At 42.1% G+C, this 13306-nt stretch overlaps 1 protein-coding gene across 4 annotated transcripts in view; it reads left to right on the top strand.

Annotated features, from left to right (window-relative positions):
* Positions 1–556: 556 nt before the first annotated feature.
* RBBP5 (RB binding protein 5, histone lysine methyltransferase complex subunit) overlaps positions 557–13306 on the top strand; it is a 28525-nt gene continuing 15775 nt past the window's right edge. For 3 of the 4 annotated variants that reach the window (XM_084794806.1, XM_084794805.1, XM_084794803.1), the window contains exons 1-5: positions 558–725; positions 7046–7071; positions 7685–7857; positions 11600–11740; positions 12440–12602. In XM_084794806.1, coding sequence (XP_084650932.1) covers positions 707–725; positions 7046–7071; positions 7685–7857; positions 11600–11740; positions 12440–12602 — 522 coding nt within the window. In that variant the 5' untranslated portion in view covers positions 558–706. Of the gene's footprint in view, positions 726–7045; positions 7072–7684; positions 7858–11599; positions 11741–12439; positions 12603–13306 lie in introns of all 4 variants that reach the window. The other variant, XM_084794804.1, reaches the window with a different exon arrangement.

Below are 13306 nucleotides of genomic sequence, written 5' to 3'. Positions count from 1 at the left end.
TTTTCCTGTGTCCTAATCGACGTTGTGTACATTAGTAAAGCCGCAGGGAAAGGCCTAACAAACGCTATCGAGCCGTTTTCTGGTGGAGTATGACATACTTTTAGAGACGTGAAATAATTCTCACGAAACTAAGTCAGACACATGTTAACTATAGTACACACAGGATGAGCCAAGCCAGCACGCACTCTGGACCACGTCAAGGAACTCCAAACCTCTGGCACTAGGGGCCAACCTTTCCCGCGTTCCTGCCTTAGAAAGAAGCACGCCGGAACCTTTCTTGCGGAGTTACAGGCAGCCGCCGGGATGACCTAAGGAACACACAGCACAGTAAGTATTAGTGGGTTAGTGATATGCCTGAAATTTCTTGCTCACTTACATGGTCCCGGAGAGAAAGGTCTTACATTCTTGCACTTCTTGGCGTTCTGAATGACGATAACATTTTTAAACCTCAATAATATTATAATTGACTGATTCCAAGAGTGTTTAGTCTTTTTTTTAAAGTTAGGGATAAATGTGGACAGCTACGTAAAACGAACAAGGAAGGCGGGGGAGGAAAGCGGAAGCCGCGGGGCCTTCTAATCCGAAAGTCTCCGGAGCTTGCGCCAGGCTCTTCGCGGCGCCCCCCACTTAGACGCGGGGCTTCTGAGCGGGTGGGGGAAAAGGAACTGTTGCCGGTGCGGAGACCAGGCGGCCAGCTTCCGCAGGGATGAACCTTGAGTTGCTGGGTAAGGAGGGCTTGGCTGCGTCTTGGCTAACCCTTTGGTATTGGAAAGGAGGGAACCTTGGCGGGAGGGAACGCAGGCTGCAACCTTAGGGACACTTTTCTGAGATGATTAAGTGCTCATGATAGGGAGTTGCAGCAGCAGGAGTATGACCGGCTTCTGTCCGAGAAGAATGCATTTCCTTCCTGAAGCCGCTTTCAGGTCAGTTGTGGAGTCATAGGGACACTTTTTGTCCGAGCTGTGATTTCGAAGTAACAAGAGCGGACAGGACCAGAGTTTTGGAGGTGCGATCTGAGGAAGAGTGACGTAGGGTGGGTCAGTTTAGAAGACTTGTCAGGAGATCGAGTGCATAGGTAGGGTAACTCTTACTTGCAATGTGTTATTTAACCAGATTTTATTAAAAGGGTAAGAGTGCTGTGACTGGGCACTAAGTGGCGTAGTTGGCACTTGGAATCCAGCTATCTTGACTTCCAGTTTAAGGTTCTTAACCGTAGGAAGGTGTAGATCTCCCGAAGTGTGAACTACACAAACAGTTATTTTATGCTCACTATGTTTGAAAATTTGCCTACAATCCCTTATCCGCATTGGTTTCTGGTTGTTGTTGTTTTTGTTTTTTCCTTCTGACTTCCCATGAGGTAATGTTTAGCATGGTGATTCTTTTTCTGGAGCTCCTACGTGACTTGGCTGCCTTTAATGGTTACATTTTTCTGAGAAGGGACTAGGGCTACAAAGATAATTTTTTAAAGCGTTCTTTGTCTTCAAGTAGCGTCTTGGAGTATGAATGCATGTACATGGATATAATCCTGGCAAAGTATGAAAATATGTGTATGATACATCTGAAATAAGACAAAAGTGAGAGTTTTCACAATTAATTTATTGATGTTTTATATGACTGGGTGTTTTGTCTGCATGTATGACTGTGCACCAGTAGTGTGGCTGGTGCCCACAGAGGCCAGAAGAGAGAGTCAGATCCCCTGGAGCGGGAGTTAGAGATGGTTATGAGCTACAATATGGATGCTGGGAATCAAACCTGGAATCTTTGGAAGAGCAGCCAGTGCTCTTAACCCCTGAAGTATCTCTTTAGCCCCCAACTAGAGAATTTTTCTGCTTGACCAAAATGTGGATATGGTGATAAAGAGATAATCAAGAGTTTAGATTGGTGCTATCCATTTTGTGGAGACTTATGGATGCCAGATTGGACAGTTTGCTTTTTATGGAAGGGCAGATCCATTGACAACTCATCTGGAGCACTGATTTATAAAGTTCATCTTACAGTAATGTTCAGTTGGGTTTGAAACAATATAAAACCAGTTTGGAGGGCTACAGTGTGTGAGTGATAGAGAATGTGTAAATTCGGACATGAAAAGAAAAGAAGCATTGAGGAGGCAGTGTTGGCAGAGTCTGAGTGTAGTGGTAATGAGGAAAGGAACTAAAAAAATAATGGCACTTGATTGATAAGTTGTAAAGATATTTGAAAGGTAGCTTGGATGTGTTAAATGTAGCCTGAGAGCTTGGGGGGAATTTTGGACTTAGGATCTCCGTTCATTTTGCCTCATTGACACCCTGTGAATAGGTGGAAGGGAAAAGATGGAAGGGACAGAAAAGAAAATTGCCAGGGACAAGATCTTCCGGTTATTTGCTTGGAGGGAAAAAGATGAGCAAATGATTATAAAATAAAATCGTAACATATGCAGTGCTTCCATGAGCCAGGCACATTTGCAGGCCCTTTCCGTGTATTTCCCCTTGTACAGCAGCTGGAAGAGGATACAGGTTAGTAGTTCCTTCTCACAGACACCAGCTGCAGAGCAGAGGAGTCTGAAAACTCAGCAAAGGCTGCTCCATTTCATCCCTAGCAGCTTGCACTCCTTAGCAGCCTAGGTTGGAGGTGGATTACAGTGATTTTAGGGAGGTGTGGGAGAAGTAGAGACCAAGATGATCCTTATTTATAAGAGGAAAAGGGGAAAGCTGTTACGATAGCCCTTTGAAAGCGTTAGCAGTGGCGTGGGGAAAGTTCTTTTGAGTGATACAGAAGGTTCATAAGGGGGAGACTTAGGAATATTTAACATTGGCTGATTCAGCAATTAAAAAGAAGTCTGAGTCTCCAAAGATAAAAAATCTGTAGAAATGGCTGAGTTTTAAAGTGAGAAAGTTAATGATTGTGTATAAGCAGGAACAAGGAACAGAAGTGAATGTGATTGTAGGAGCAAGTAAAGGACCAGATAAAGGAAATGAAGGAATACTAGTTTTACTTCTGTGACCATCTGACCACTTTTTGAGATGTTGCTGTGTAACAGATGGGCTGCATTGAAGACACAAAATTCCTAGGACAGCCTCTTCCACCCCAGGGCGTGTGCACCTAGTGCTGCGTCACCAGCCCAAGATAGGTTCCAAACACATTTTTCCTATAACTCATAGTAAGAAGCAAATTTTCTTTTTAAAAATTAATTTTAACTTATTTACTTAGTGTGTGTTGATGTGTGTGTGGGTGCGTGCAGCAGCTCACATGCAGATCAGAGGACCACTTTAGGGAGTCAGTTTTCTCCTTTCTCCGTGTGGGTTCTGCAAATCTCAGGGTCTTAGAATTGGCAGCAAGTATCCTTAGCCACTGAGCAATTTCACCAGCCCTAGAAATAAACTGTCACAACCCTTATGTATGCACATGTGTAATTAGAATATTTTGGCATGAGTATGTCTGTGGAATGTATGCCTGTGTTTGTGTGGGTGAATTTGTGTGTGGGGGTTTGTACACTCAGGCTAGAAAAGGGAGTGATGTAGTATGCTTTGTATTCTTTACCCTTTTCCTCTAAGGCAGAGTCTTTTTTATCAACCAGAGCTTGTGCTTTTTAGTTGGACTGCTAGCCAGCCAACTTCCTCCTATTCTGCCCCCTTCAATGCTGGTGTAACAAACTTGGGTAGGACCATTCTGGACGTCTGTGGGTGCCAGGACCTGAACTCTGGACCTCATGCTTTGTAGCAAGTACTTTTAACCACTGAGCCATCTCTCCAGCCTTTAAACACACACACACACACACACACACACACACACACACACACACACACACACATATATAATCCTTTTGTTTATTATCCTGTGACATTTCCTGCTGTAATTTATTTTTTAAAAACTTGTTTTTAGCTGAGTGTGGTGGTGCACACCTTTAATCCCATCACTCGAGAGGCAGAGGCAGGTGGATCTCTGTGAGTTTGAGGCCAGCCTGGTCTACAAAGTTAGTCTAGGACAACCAAGACTACACAGAGAAACCCTGTCTCAAAAAAACTAAAAATAAATAAATAAATAAAACCTTGTTTTTAATGGGCTATGATGATTGATTCATTTTTGGTGGATTAAATTGTATCGTCTGAAGTCAATAAGATACTGCTTTTGTCCTGGATAAAAGCCACCAGGAGAAGAGAAAGAAATAACTGTATACTACTGAGGCACAATGTATTACTACAATGTGGGGAATCCATATGAAGCAGCTAGTTCTGCTCTGTTGGTGGGATTGATGTAAAATGTGGGGAGAGTTTACAGAGGTCCTGCTCAAGTGAAGATACTGAGATGGAGACGCCAAACCACCGACCAATCAAAGCGGTTACCCAGAGGAACAAACATTCCTAGGCATGAATGAGTGTGTAAATGAATGAGTGAGTGCAGGAGGTGGTGTATTCTGCAGCTGGTACTCAGGGCGTGGTTAATTTAAGTTCTGGCACAAGTGCTGATAGTACAAAGACAGAAGACAAAATGAAAGGTGCTGGCCAGAGCCAAGGTCAGCTTGCTTTTCAAAATTATGCTTAAAGAGTTTTGTTTATTTTGTCCAACAAAGAAGGGTTTTAAGTGAGAGAGTGCTGTTATACAGTTGTGGGTAGATGGAATTACACCTGCGACTTGTCTGAAAGATGACTAGGCCCAAGGCAGTGTAGCAGGTGTGGCCGTGTTAGACTGAGGAGGGGATAGTGTCTGTTGTCTAGACACCTAGACAAGAGATTTCTCTGAAGTACTAACAGAGCCGTCACCTGTTACAGGCAGCAGAATGGGCTGCTACTATGGTCCCAAACTGGTATGAAAGGGAGGACTTTGTTGGCAATAGAAAGCAAATAGGGCCAGGCGTGGTGGTGCTCGCTTTTAATCCCACCACTCAGGAGGCACGTGGATCGCTGTGAGTTCAAGACTAGCCTGGTATACAAAGCGAGTCCAGGACAGTCAGGGCTATTACACAGAGAAACTCTTTCTTGAAAAACCAAAAAGAAAGAAAGAAAGACAGACAGACAGACAAAAAACCCAAATAGGGCTATTGAGAGACAGAAGGCTGGAGAAGCCTAGACCGATCCATGACCACCTGAAGCAAGGATCCTGCAGAAGAGGAAGATCCCAGGAGGTGCTTGAAGAGGCTGATGAGATTGCACTAAACTCAGATCCCAAAAATGCAGGTACAGAGAAGGTCCATAGCGGAAGGTGGATATGAAGCTCACACAGGCTTCTGAGGAGTCAGCATATGAAACATGGAGAACAAAGAAGTGTTGAAGACCAGAAAGAACAAGTTATTCATTCAGTAATCTGATAAAAACCTTATGTGTGCCCACTGTGAATTTTATGGGCAAAGGCTAACTGGATGGTTACGTTCTTAACTTTTTCTTTGGTTCTGTGGCAAATGGATGGTGTTTTGGGACTAACAGAATAAAATGAATAGTGGTTGTTGCTAAGAAAAGTTCTCATCGGATAAAGATTCTAGGTAGATCTCTTAGCTCACACTGCATTGCTGAATCCCTTGGCCCCAAGATCTGTGGATGATCATTGAGGATCTCAGAACATTAGCTATGCTGAAAGGGCTGGGCTGCATTTTTGACTCTCAGGAAAAGGCAGGTGTGTGTTCTGTAAATCACAGAGTAATAACCTTGTGGGCAAATTGAGGCAAGGTTCTAGGAGTTACATTTTTGGCCCAAACATTGTTTCTGGCCAGGGCAGGGTCTTGCCAGTGTTTAGCTGTACCTTCGTGCCCAGCTGTCTTCATCTATAAAAACGCAGTATGGTAATGCCTAGTTAGCAGTGAGTTGAGAGGACTGACTAAGGTAAAATGTGGAATTTGTGGTGGCCCACTGTGTTTTTACTCCCACACAGAGCTCAGGCTGGCCTGTCTCCTGAGTCTAGCATTATGTAAAGGTGTCATAGCAGTGCCTTTCTCAGTGAGACACCTCTCCAGGCCTAGCTGTGCCTTCCTATGTAATATGTGTTCTACTTTAGTAACTGTAAAAACAATTTTCAGGAACCTGTTTCTTGATACAGTCAGCATTTGCTTTCATTGCCTTCTTTGCAATTGAATGTGTTGTCATCAGGGGCTGGGGTTCTTTGGGTTTGTCAGATAGGAATCCTGGATGAGCAGTGAGAACACTTGGTAACCTTGCATTCTGGTGGCTCACACACTGTTCCAAATTCGCAGTTTTATACCTCTAATGCTGAGAACTAGAGGCGTATGGCTCCGGAGTTCAGAGCCAGAGGTTTATTGTTCGGTGCTTAAGCAGATGCGTAAGGCTCTGGGCTCAGCTTGCCAGCACACCAGCTCCTGGGGTCTAGGTCTTAGACCCTGGGTTGTTCACACGTGGTGGCTCTCTGTACTCTAGCCAGTGGGGCTATGTTGTTCACAGTCTCAGCTCCTGCCCTTAGCTCTTTAACTTCCTTCTCTGTAGTCTCTCTGGGCCTCAGTGCACCTCCTGTACTGATAGCCTTCTGCAGTCCTGCGCCAGGTGGCACTTGGGAACTTTTCACTGTCCCCAGTGTTAACAACGCAGAGTTCATATCCTTCCTTACCTTTCCACTTTCTGGGGTTTTAAAAAGCAAACAAATAAAAATGAGTGAGAGGAACAACGTTATCTTGTATTTTTAAAGATCTCTTTAGTGTTTGTCTAAAAAGAAGTTGGTTTGGTTGAACTGCATTCCTGTCTGCTTCCGAGCTCACTTCAAGATATCACAGCCTCAGCCAGGAGCTGTGGTGCAGACCATAATCCAAGCACTCCGGAGGCAGAGGCAGGCGGATCTCTGTGAGTTCCAGGACAGCCAGGGCCACAGAGAAATCCTGTCTGGAAATGACAACAACCTCAACAAAAGATATCACAGCCTCAGGAATACTTTCCTGTGTGCTAATCAGATGACAAGAGTAAAACAGGTATATGCCATCTGCTGGTGGCGATGAGTAGTGTGGCCCCATGAATATTCTAGACTGGTGTCAGCTCCGGGCACTTGGCCAGTGCTTCTGTGTACTGTTCATGGGCTGTGTGGGCCCTTGTATGTGCCCTGTGTTTCATCTACTTTTTTCTTTGCCTTGTTGCAGAGTCCTTTGGGCAGAATTATCCAGAGGTGAGTTTCATTTTGTTGTTATGTGTGGAAAATGGTGACTGCCTTTTACTTGTTTGATGACAAATAATTAAATGCAACACACACACACACACACACACACACACACACACACACGTTGCTATGGTAAAAATGGAATGTTTAGTATTGAATAAGAGGTAATATGCAAATTTGGTTGGAAGTCTTACAGTAAAGTTTTAAATCAAAAAAGTTCACTTTTTTGAGTGTGCTTTACAAGTTGTAGTGAATGCATTGATAGCAGTAATGATCACGTGCTGTTGTGCACTCATGACACTTCCTGGGCTTCATTGTGGTCATCATGGTTATTTTTCAAGGCACTAATATAAAGGAATGTAATTTTCATAGCATCAGTCAGACACACAGGGTATTTCATAGCTTTTACATTTTCCTGAAACCAAAGAACTTTTCTAGTAACTTCTATAACACTTTGCCCATTGACCTTTAGAAGATTTGTGTAAAAGATCGGTCCCCACTGTTTCCATTGGTTTTAATTCACTTTTAATTTAGCCCATTTTAGCCAATTTACAAGATGTATGAACATTACAGAGTTCGGTATGCATTGTCTTTTGTGTGCGTTTCTGTATTTGTCTTACAGGAAGCTGATGGAACTTTGGATTGCATCAGCATGGCCCTGACTTGCACCTTTAACAGGTGGGGCACACTGCTTGCAGTTGGCTGTAACGATGGCCGAATTGTTATTTGGGATTTCTTGACAAGAGGCATTGCTAAAATAATTAGTGCACACATCCATCCAGTCTGTTCTTTGTGGTAAGGAATTTTTATTTTATTTTATTTATTTTTTGTGGTATTGAGGATTGAGCCCAAGACCTTATACATTCTGGGCAAACACTTTACTACTGAGTTATATAAATACCTTCAGCTCCATGATTATTTTTCTTCTTTTTTTATGTGCATGTGTATAAGTATGTTGGCATTGTGTGTGTGTGTGTGTGTGTGTGTGTGTGTGTGTGTGTGTGTGTGTGTGCATATGTATGCACATGGGTATGAAGGCCCAGGGTTAATTGCAGGTGTTGTAGAACTGGTAGGAGAGGTACCTCACTTTTTCTGCGTGAAGACTTGAACGTAGGTCCTCATAATTAAACCTCTAGCTTATTTCTACCATTGTTTGTCCCCAGAGTCCAGAATCTAGGAATAAATTTGCCTCATCTCTGACACAAATGATTATGTTATATTTTCTGAACACTTCTTATATATCAGGCATTGGATTAAGAACTTTATATAAGCCAGGCGTGGTGGTGCATGCCTATAATCCCAGCACTCGGGAGGCAGAGGCAGGCAGATCGCTGTGAGTTCGAGGCCAGCCTGGTCTACAGAGTGAGTCTAGGACAGCCAAGGCTACACAGAGAAACCCTGTTTTGGAAAACTTAAAAATGTGTGTGTGTGTGTGTGTGTGTGTGTGTGTGTGTGTGTGTGTGTGTGTGTAAACTTTAATTCTGTCAATAGTCCTGTATAAGTAAAGACTTTATTCTTCTTGTCATAGAAGAATTGAAGCCCAGAAAAGCCATACACTTTCCCTAAGATCACATAACTAGAAGGTGGTAATACCTAGTTCAAGCAGAAGTCCGATTTGTGAACTTGCATTGCCTGCCAAGTTCTTCGTTAACAAGTATTTTTGCTTTCCACAGCTTGGGTTAATATTTGTTTGAATTTTCTTTCTGTTCCTTCTATATTTCCTTTCTCTGAGTCCTGTCTTACTTGTTGGTTACTAGAACAAATTTAGGGTTTTGTATTGATTTACTTAAAGTGTTTCTTTGTGTACCTTGTAGTGGTTACTAGATACTGTGTTATACATCTGATTTACTACAATGCTCCAAGGTCAAATCCAAGTTCAGATTAAGTATGATGCCCTGATCTTTTCTTCTGCTTCCCTTGTATAAAATGTAATTATCTCACACATATCTTCTGGATACATTGTAACTGGCACAAAACAAACCTATAGTGGCCTTTTAATCTAATCTTTCCATTTAAATACCTTGGTTTAGCCTCTGTTGTTTTTTGAGACAGGATCTCTCTAAGTAGCCTGGTCTGTCCTGGAACTCACTATGTAGATCAGGCTGGTTTTCAACTCACAGAGATCCTCTGTCAGGAATGCTGGGATTAAAGAAAGGCATGTATCACCATGCCTGACTCCTGACCTCTGTAGTTTTTGTTTGTTTCGAGACAGGGTTTCTCTGTGTAACGTTGGCTATCCTGGACTTGCTTTGTAGACCAGGCTGGCCTGGAAATCACAGCAATCCACCTGACTCTGCCTCCTGAGTGCTGGGGCGCCACCACGCCTGGCTTCTGCAGTTGGTTTTTTGGTTTTTTATCTTTGTTTTTGGAGGGTTTTGTTTGTTTGCTTGTTTTTTATGAGAAATTGTTGTCTTTAGTTACTTTTTTTTTTTAATTGATGAGGAATCATTTTCCTATTACCACTTTTGGGAGTTTTGTTTGTTTGTTTTTTGAGACAAGGTTTCTCTGTGTAGGTCCTGGCTGTCCTGGAATTTAGTCTGTACACCAGGCTAGCCTCAAAGTAAAGATCCACCTGCCTTTCCTTACTGCTGGAAAGAAAGGCATGTGCCACCACCACCCAGCCCTATTGCCACTTTTAAGACAAGATTGAGGATGTTTCTGTATTCAAATACATTTGTGTTTTGGAATTTTTAATTTTTATTTTATTAATTTTTTTGATGTTACATCATTTACCCCATCCTGTTCCTCCCTCCAAACCCTTCCATTACCTCCTCCTTACTCTCTTTAAAATTGATGGCCTCTTTTTCTTTAATTTCTGTTGTATGTATGTGTATACATTGTGTGTGTACACATTGTGTGTATACATGTATAGATGTATATATTTCTAGATATATAAATACAGTCTGCCGAATCATATAATATTACTTGACTATATATGTTTTCAGGACTGACCATTTGGTATCTGATAACCATGTGTTGTGCTCTTTCCTGAGGAAGATTTTTGTTCCTAGCATTCCTTATTTGCCTGTAGTTCATTGTCTATGGCTGAGGCCATGTGTTCTTCCCATTCACTTAAATTTTTAAATCTATTATCCACTATGAGTAATTTTTATTCTTTTTATTTTTGTTTTGTTTTTGTTTTTCGAGACAAGAGTAATTTTTATTCTATCTTTCAAGTTTACTATTTCTTATTTTTCCCCAACTCCATTGACTGCTAGATCCTTTTATTGAATTTTCACTTTGAATTATTATATTTTCAGTTCTCAAGTTCCCTTATGTTTTTCCTTTACACTTTTGCAGAAGCTGCTGGTGGGGTTGGAAGTGGAGACTCTCCATGGGTCTCTGCTGACATCATCCTATTTGGGAAGGACAGGAAGGCCCTGATCCTTCACTTCGTTTGGCCTCCACAGGCACTGTGGTGGTGAGAGCCCACTCAGCCATCTCTGGCAGCACCGCGATGAGGCAGGGTGCCTTTTTAGAGATAGGTCAGGGTAGAAGTCTAGCTGTCTGCTCAGACATTGCTGACTGAGGACAGAGTGGGTACATGTTTTTCTCTGTCTGTCTGTCTGTCTGTCTGTCTGTCTGTCTCTCTCTCTCTCTCTCTCTCTCTCTCTCTCTCTCTCTCTTTCTCTCCTCCCTCCTTCCCTCCCTCTCTCCATCTCTCTCCCTCCTTTCCTGTCCTGATCCCTCACCTTGGGAGAGCAAGGGGGAAGAAAGGAGGAGGAGGATGGTGTGTAACCATTGGCTTTATCCAGTTGTTAGCTTCTCCCAGTCCAGGGTATGTGAGGCTGGAAGGTACTCCAGGACTTTAGTCTAGAATCCTCCATTGACTTCTGCTGTCTCTAAGGAGCCAGCCTACCTTTCGCTCTTTAATAATGTCTAGTATGCTCAGCTGCATTTAAGAAATGATTATCCATTTAATTTTTATTGTTTTTCCCTGAAGCCTGGGGGGGGTCCTGGGGCTCAGTGATTCTCCTTCCCCTGCCTCCAAAGTGCTAGGATTGCAAGTACTTAATACTTTCGAGATAGCATATTTGTCTTTTTTGTTTTGTTGTTGCTGTGAAGTCCTGGGTCATCTGGAGGAAATTCTGACACTCTTCATCCCTGAAACACCTCTTAAGCCCTTTTTATGTGTCATGGTCTTAAAAGTCAGCTCACTTGGGACTTTACTAAGGTGCTCAGCTGTTATTTCATAGTGCTAACTGCTACTTTGAAATAGTGACATTACTAGATGTAAATACAGTATGAGAGCCAGGCGTGGTGGCACATACCTACAGTCCCAGCACTTGGGAAGGAGAGGCAGGAGGATTGTGGGTTCAGGGTCAGCCGTACTGAGACTTTGTCTCAGGAAAGAGGCAAAAATAAAAAAGAGAGTGATGGAAATACTTATTGATTAGTTGAGAAAGTTTGCTATAGATTTTTCTATATCTTAATAAAATGTTGACCTGTGCAATTAGGTCAACTTTTTATCCATAATAGTGGTGTGTATACTTTACCTTAGCCCATGTGCTAAATTCACCTCTGTTTCTTCTTCTAGTTGGAGTCGAGATGGTCATAAGCTCGTGAGTGCTTCTACAGATAACATAGTGTCACAGTGGGATGTTCTTTCAGGAGATTGCGACCAGAGGTTTCGATTCCCTTCACCCATCTTAAAAGTTCAATACCATCCTCGAGATCAGTATGTTTCAGATACTCCTTCCTAGGGCGGGGTCTCATTTCTGAGAGGATTAGCTCTGGGCTATGACAGCTTCAGATTAAGATTTTAAGAGGCAAACACAACACTTTTCAAACCTATATGAAATAATTTTTCTATCTAGGTTGGTTCTACTGACTATATTGTAAGGAGATTGTAACTGATCATTATTATTATTAAGACTTTGGAAATGACCAAAGATGGGAATAATGCAATAAGTGGGCCCTGGCCTTGACTTTTTAGACTCCTTTAGTATGAAGAAATAATTTAATGCTAAGACGACATTTAAGGAAAAGTTGTTCAGTATTCCATTACCCAGACACAGCTTTCATTTCTCGGGGATCTCCCATTATCTACTCTGTAAGTATGATGCTCACTATATGTGCCTCAGGCTCAGGCCATATTTGATACATACACACATATATCTGTTAACATAGTTACAATCAGTATTTTGTTTTTATCTTATGGTTTACTAAATGTTTTTAATGATCACACTTTATTTGTCAAGATAGGCTCTCATACATTGTGCCTTTTATTAGATGTGTAAACTTTATGTGTTTTGACCATATTTGCTGGAGCTGGGAGAGCCAGTGAGGGAAGTGGTCAGGGATCAGGGACAAAGGACAGGGACTCAATCTTCTAATACCAAAGCAATAGCCAATATGTGTTCATATTTTTGAACAGGAACAAGGTTCTCGTGTGTCCCATGAAATCTGCTCCTGTCATGTTGACCCTTTCAGATTCCAAACATGTTGTTCTGCCGGTAGATGATGACTCCGATTTGAACGTGGTGGCATCGTTTGATAGGCGAGGGGAATATATCTATACAGGAAATGCAAAAGGCAAGGTAAGCGCTGAGGTTCCTGAGGAAAGGCCAGGTGTCACCTTGGCTCGTGTTTACTTCTCCTTTAAGCTTCTTTTATCTCTGGAATAATCGCTCCACTGAAGTGCACTAAGTTTTCTTTCATGCCTTAATAATAACTTCTATACTTTTAATTAGGGTTGATAGATTGTTTGGCTGGATAAGGATGGAGACAGTGTGGTGACTTATCTTACAATTCTTCCAGCACTGGAGAAGCAGAGACAGGAGAATTACTCCAAGTTTAAGGAGTAGTCTGAGATTCAAGCTAGTTTGGGATTACAAACAAGACTTTAATCAAGAAACTAAGGGGAAAAATCCTGGGATATAGCTTAGTTGTAAAGTGCTTGCCATGTGCATGTGGGTCTAGGAAAAAAGGAAAAAAGGGAAGGACAGAGGGTTCATCGCCAGTTAGTAGTAGTGAGGAGAATGCTATTTAAAAGTCATCATCTAGAACATGGTAATGAGAATGTCATAGTATCTAGTTGAATAAAACCCACATGTGCACATTCACACAGAGGAAGGTGGTGTAATTCAGACCAGTTTAACCTATAGTACTGAGACTATTACCTTTTTTTTTTCTTGTTACTCTTGTCCTTTGGGATGTTTTGAAGTGTAGACTTTTGAGGGACAGTACATCATAGGTGTTTTGTCTAGTTGCAGTTTTTTTAAAATTGTGATATATATGTGTG

Source organism: Acomys minous (genome assembly GCF_964271855.1).
Source record: "Acomys minous genome assembly, chromosome: 1".
Lineage (NCBI taxonomy): Eukaryota > Metazoa > Chordata > Mammalia > Rodentia > Muridae > Acomys > Acomys minous.
Note: the sequence above shows the minus strand (reverse complement) of the source record. Positions and strands in the feature narration are given on the sequence as shown.